This window comes from Crocuta crocuta, unplaced genomic scaffold (genome assembly GCF_008692635.1).
Source record: "Crocuta crocuta isolate KB4526 unplaced genomic scaffold, BGI_CrCroc_1.0 scaffold333, whole genome shotgun sequence".
In the NCBI taxonomy this organism is placed as follows: domain Eukaryota; kingdom Metazoa; phylum Chordata; class Mammalia; order Carnivora; family Hyaenidae; genus Crocuta; species Crocuta crocuta.
In genome coordinates this window covers 1,691,152-1,693,939 of record NW_027532856.1, presented here as the reverse complement: position 1 = coordinate 1,693,939, position 2,788 = coordinate 1,691,152, and the positions used below count along the sequence as shown (strand labels likewise).

The window sequence follows — 2,788 nt, the reverse complement described above, 5'->3', positions numbered from 1 at the left end:
TCGCAATATCAGAGGAGTAAATACTAGGAAGCAGGGATCAGTGGAGGCCATCTTGGAGGCTGCCTACTAATGTACCATCTTGACTGCTTCTGGGGAGGGGAAACGGATGGTTTGGGCTAGGACAGGAAAGGAAACTTTTCACTGTTTATGCTTTTATACTTAAAAAATATTTTGAATCATGCAGAATATATTAAAAATGTTTAATGTTTATTTTTTGAAAGAGAGAGTGTGAGTGGGAGAGGGGCAGAGAGAGAGGGAGACATAGAATTCAAAGCAGGCTCTAGGCTCTGAGCTGTCCGCACAGAGCCCAACATGGGGCTGGAACTCACAAACCATGAGATTGTGACCTAAGGTGAAGTTAGACACTTAACCAATTGAGCAATCCAGGCACCCCCCATGTTGAATATATTAAGAAAAATATTTCTCCTACCAGCTCCCCATGATTTTAAAGTAAAAAATGATTCTCCTACCAGTTTCCCATGATTTATTTAATGTGTTTGGTTGTTTATTTAAACCAGGACATTTATTGTGTGATTAAATGTTGAAACCCTTAAGATGAACTGGATGCTGCAACGGCTGGCCCCTTGGGTTTAGGTGTTGTTCATGGGCTCAGGAATCCATACCTGAATCTGCAGTAAACAATTTTTAGGTGCCTCATTTGACTGATCCCAGTGGTATTTTGTCTTTCAGCCTTGGCACTCCAGTTATACTTTCTCTTCTGCTTGGCAGGATAGCAACACTTGCCAAAGGTCAATTTTTTTTAACATTTATTTATTTTTGGGAGAAAGAGTGCGAGTAGGGGAGGGGCGATGAGAGGGGGATAGAGTATCTGAAGATCTGTGCTGATAGCAGAGAACTCAATGCAGGGTTTGAATCCACAAACAACGAGATCATGTCCTGAGCTGAAGTCAGACACTTAACCAATTGAGCCACCTAGACACCTGCCACAGGTCAACTTCTGAAGGTGGTCGGCCTTGGAGCCAGAGCAGGGGCACAATGTGTGGGTCTTACCGTGATGCTTTCCAAATGATGACGTCACCTTTGTCATCTTGTTTCCACTGCCAGGACCAAAGAGCCTCCATGATTTAGAGTGGTGGTTCTCAAATTTAACGTGTGATAGAATGACTGAAAGACTTGTTTTTGTTTTTTCTTTTAAGTTTATTTATTTAATTTGGAGAGAGAGAGAGTACATGTGTGTATGCAAGCAAGCGGGGGACAGAGAGAGAGGGAGAGAGAACCCCGAGCAGGCTCCACATTATCAGTGCAGAGCCCAACACGGGGCTTGAAACCAAGAACTATGAGATCATGACCTGAGCTGAAATCAAGAGTTGGATGTGTAACTGACTGAACAACCCAAGTGTCCCACCAAAAGACTTATTAAAATGCAAATTGCTGGGCCCCACTGCCAGAGTTTCCGATTCAGTAGGTCAAGGATAGGGATTGAAAATTTGTATTTCTAACAATTTTTAAAGTGATGCTGATACTGTTGCAGGACAGTCAAGAAAGAATTCTTGAGATGTTTTAGGGTGCAACTGATTAAGTTGTTTTAAATAGCAGGAGGACAGGACCCATGGACAGAAAACGCCTGTATGAGGCTGGTGGTTATATGCTTGGTGCTCAAGGGGGAGGGATTTGTGCAGGGAGTATTAGATCATATATGTTTCTTCAAATTTCTACTCATAAAGCTACTTTCACAAGATTTCTCTGGTGCTTATCATTCAGTTCAATATTAGCTGTTGGTGAGATATATATAGGCCATCATGAGACCCTTTAAGAATGTAGCAACCAGCATGTATTTGATTCTTATCGAAACTATGCAGGCTATAGGTCAGCCTTCTGCACGAAAGGTGAATATTTCTCTGCTTCTATTCCTTTTCAATACTGCTGGTCCAGGGAGCACATTTTGAGAAACTCTGATTTAAACCCACTCTGTCCAATACATTATCCACTAGCCACATTTGATTATTAAGAACTTCAAATGAGTCTAGTCCAAATTGAGATGTGCTGTAAGTACATACTGGATTTGAAAGACTTAATACAAAAGAATGTAAAATATCTCCTTAGTAATTTTCTTCATTGACTCTATGTTGAAATGATAATATTTTAGATATATTGGGTTAAAGAAAATATATTAAAAATTCCACATTGTTTTTTGTTTTAAGTTTATTTATTTGGGTTATATATGTTGGTTACCAGAAAATTTCAGTTAACATATGTGGCTTGTATTACATTTCTGTTGGACAGTGCTGATTCAGACAATTCTTTGTTCTCTCCTCTTCAATGCTTACTATTTCTGGTCCTGTAACACCAGGATTTTGTTAAGAGACTAAATCTGATAAACTGTCTAAATTATTAGTAAGTGATGACTTAATAAATTTGCTCCAGTTAAAGCCTGTTTCAACCTGCTGTTCACATATAAAAGAGTAACTAATAGGGGGAATTTTCTAACATCTTAACAGCCAGGTGGAGAAGCTACCTTTGGTTAGTCAGATCTTCTCAATTCTTCTTGGCTCCCACTAAAGTCCAGCCACTTCTGTGGCTTCAGCACAGGGAAGGACAGGACCCTCAGGCAAAAGAATTCATTCCCTTTTTTCAGGCTTGACAGAAGTTTCTTCTCATAATATAGCCATGTTAAAAAAGAAAAACCAAATTAATGTTAAACTACAAAACATCTATTTTAAAAGCTTTTAAGTTACACCACTTCATGAATGTCACATTCTTTTCTTTATGTGGGCCAAAGGAATTTTTAAGAATATTTTTTGTTGGGGCACCTGGGTGGCTCAGTCGG

The 2,788-nt window shown here is 39.4% G+C and overlaps 1 protein-coding gene across 1 annotated transcript; it reads right to left on the bottom strand.

Annotated features, from left to right (window-relative positions):
* Positions 1-601: 601 nt before the first annotated feature.
* LOC144216286 (large ribosomal subunit protein eL37-like) lies at positions 602-1,048 on the bottom strand. Its single transcript, XM_077745618.1, has 2 exons — positions 948-1,048; positions 602-746 (listed from the first exon to the last, which is right to left on the bottom strand). The coding sequence occupies exons 1-2, from the start codon at positions 1,046-1,048 to the stop codon at positions 602-604; spliced, it is 246 nt and encodes an 81-aa protein (XP_077601744.1).
* Between the last annotated feature and the right edge of the window lie 1,740 nt (positions 1,049-2,788).

Bases quoted from the DNA above. Each gene is read 5' to 3' on its own strand.
- LOC144216286 (XM_077745618.1), bottom strand. From the start codon at position 1,048: ATGACAAAGGTGACGTCATCATTTGGAAAGCATCACGGTAAGACCCAC. The intron at 747-947 runs TGGCAGGTGTCT...AAAATTGACCTT, and splicing joins CACCTTCAGAAGTTGACCTG to TGGCAAGTGTTGCTATCCTG.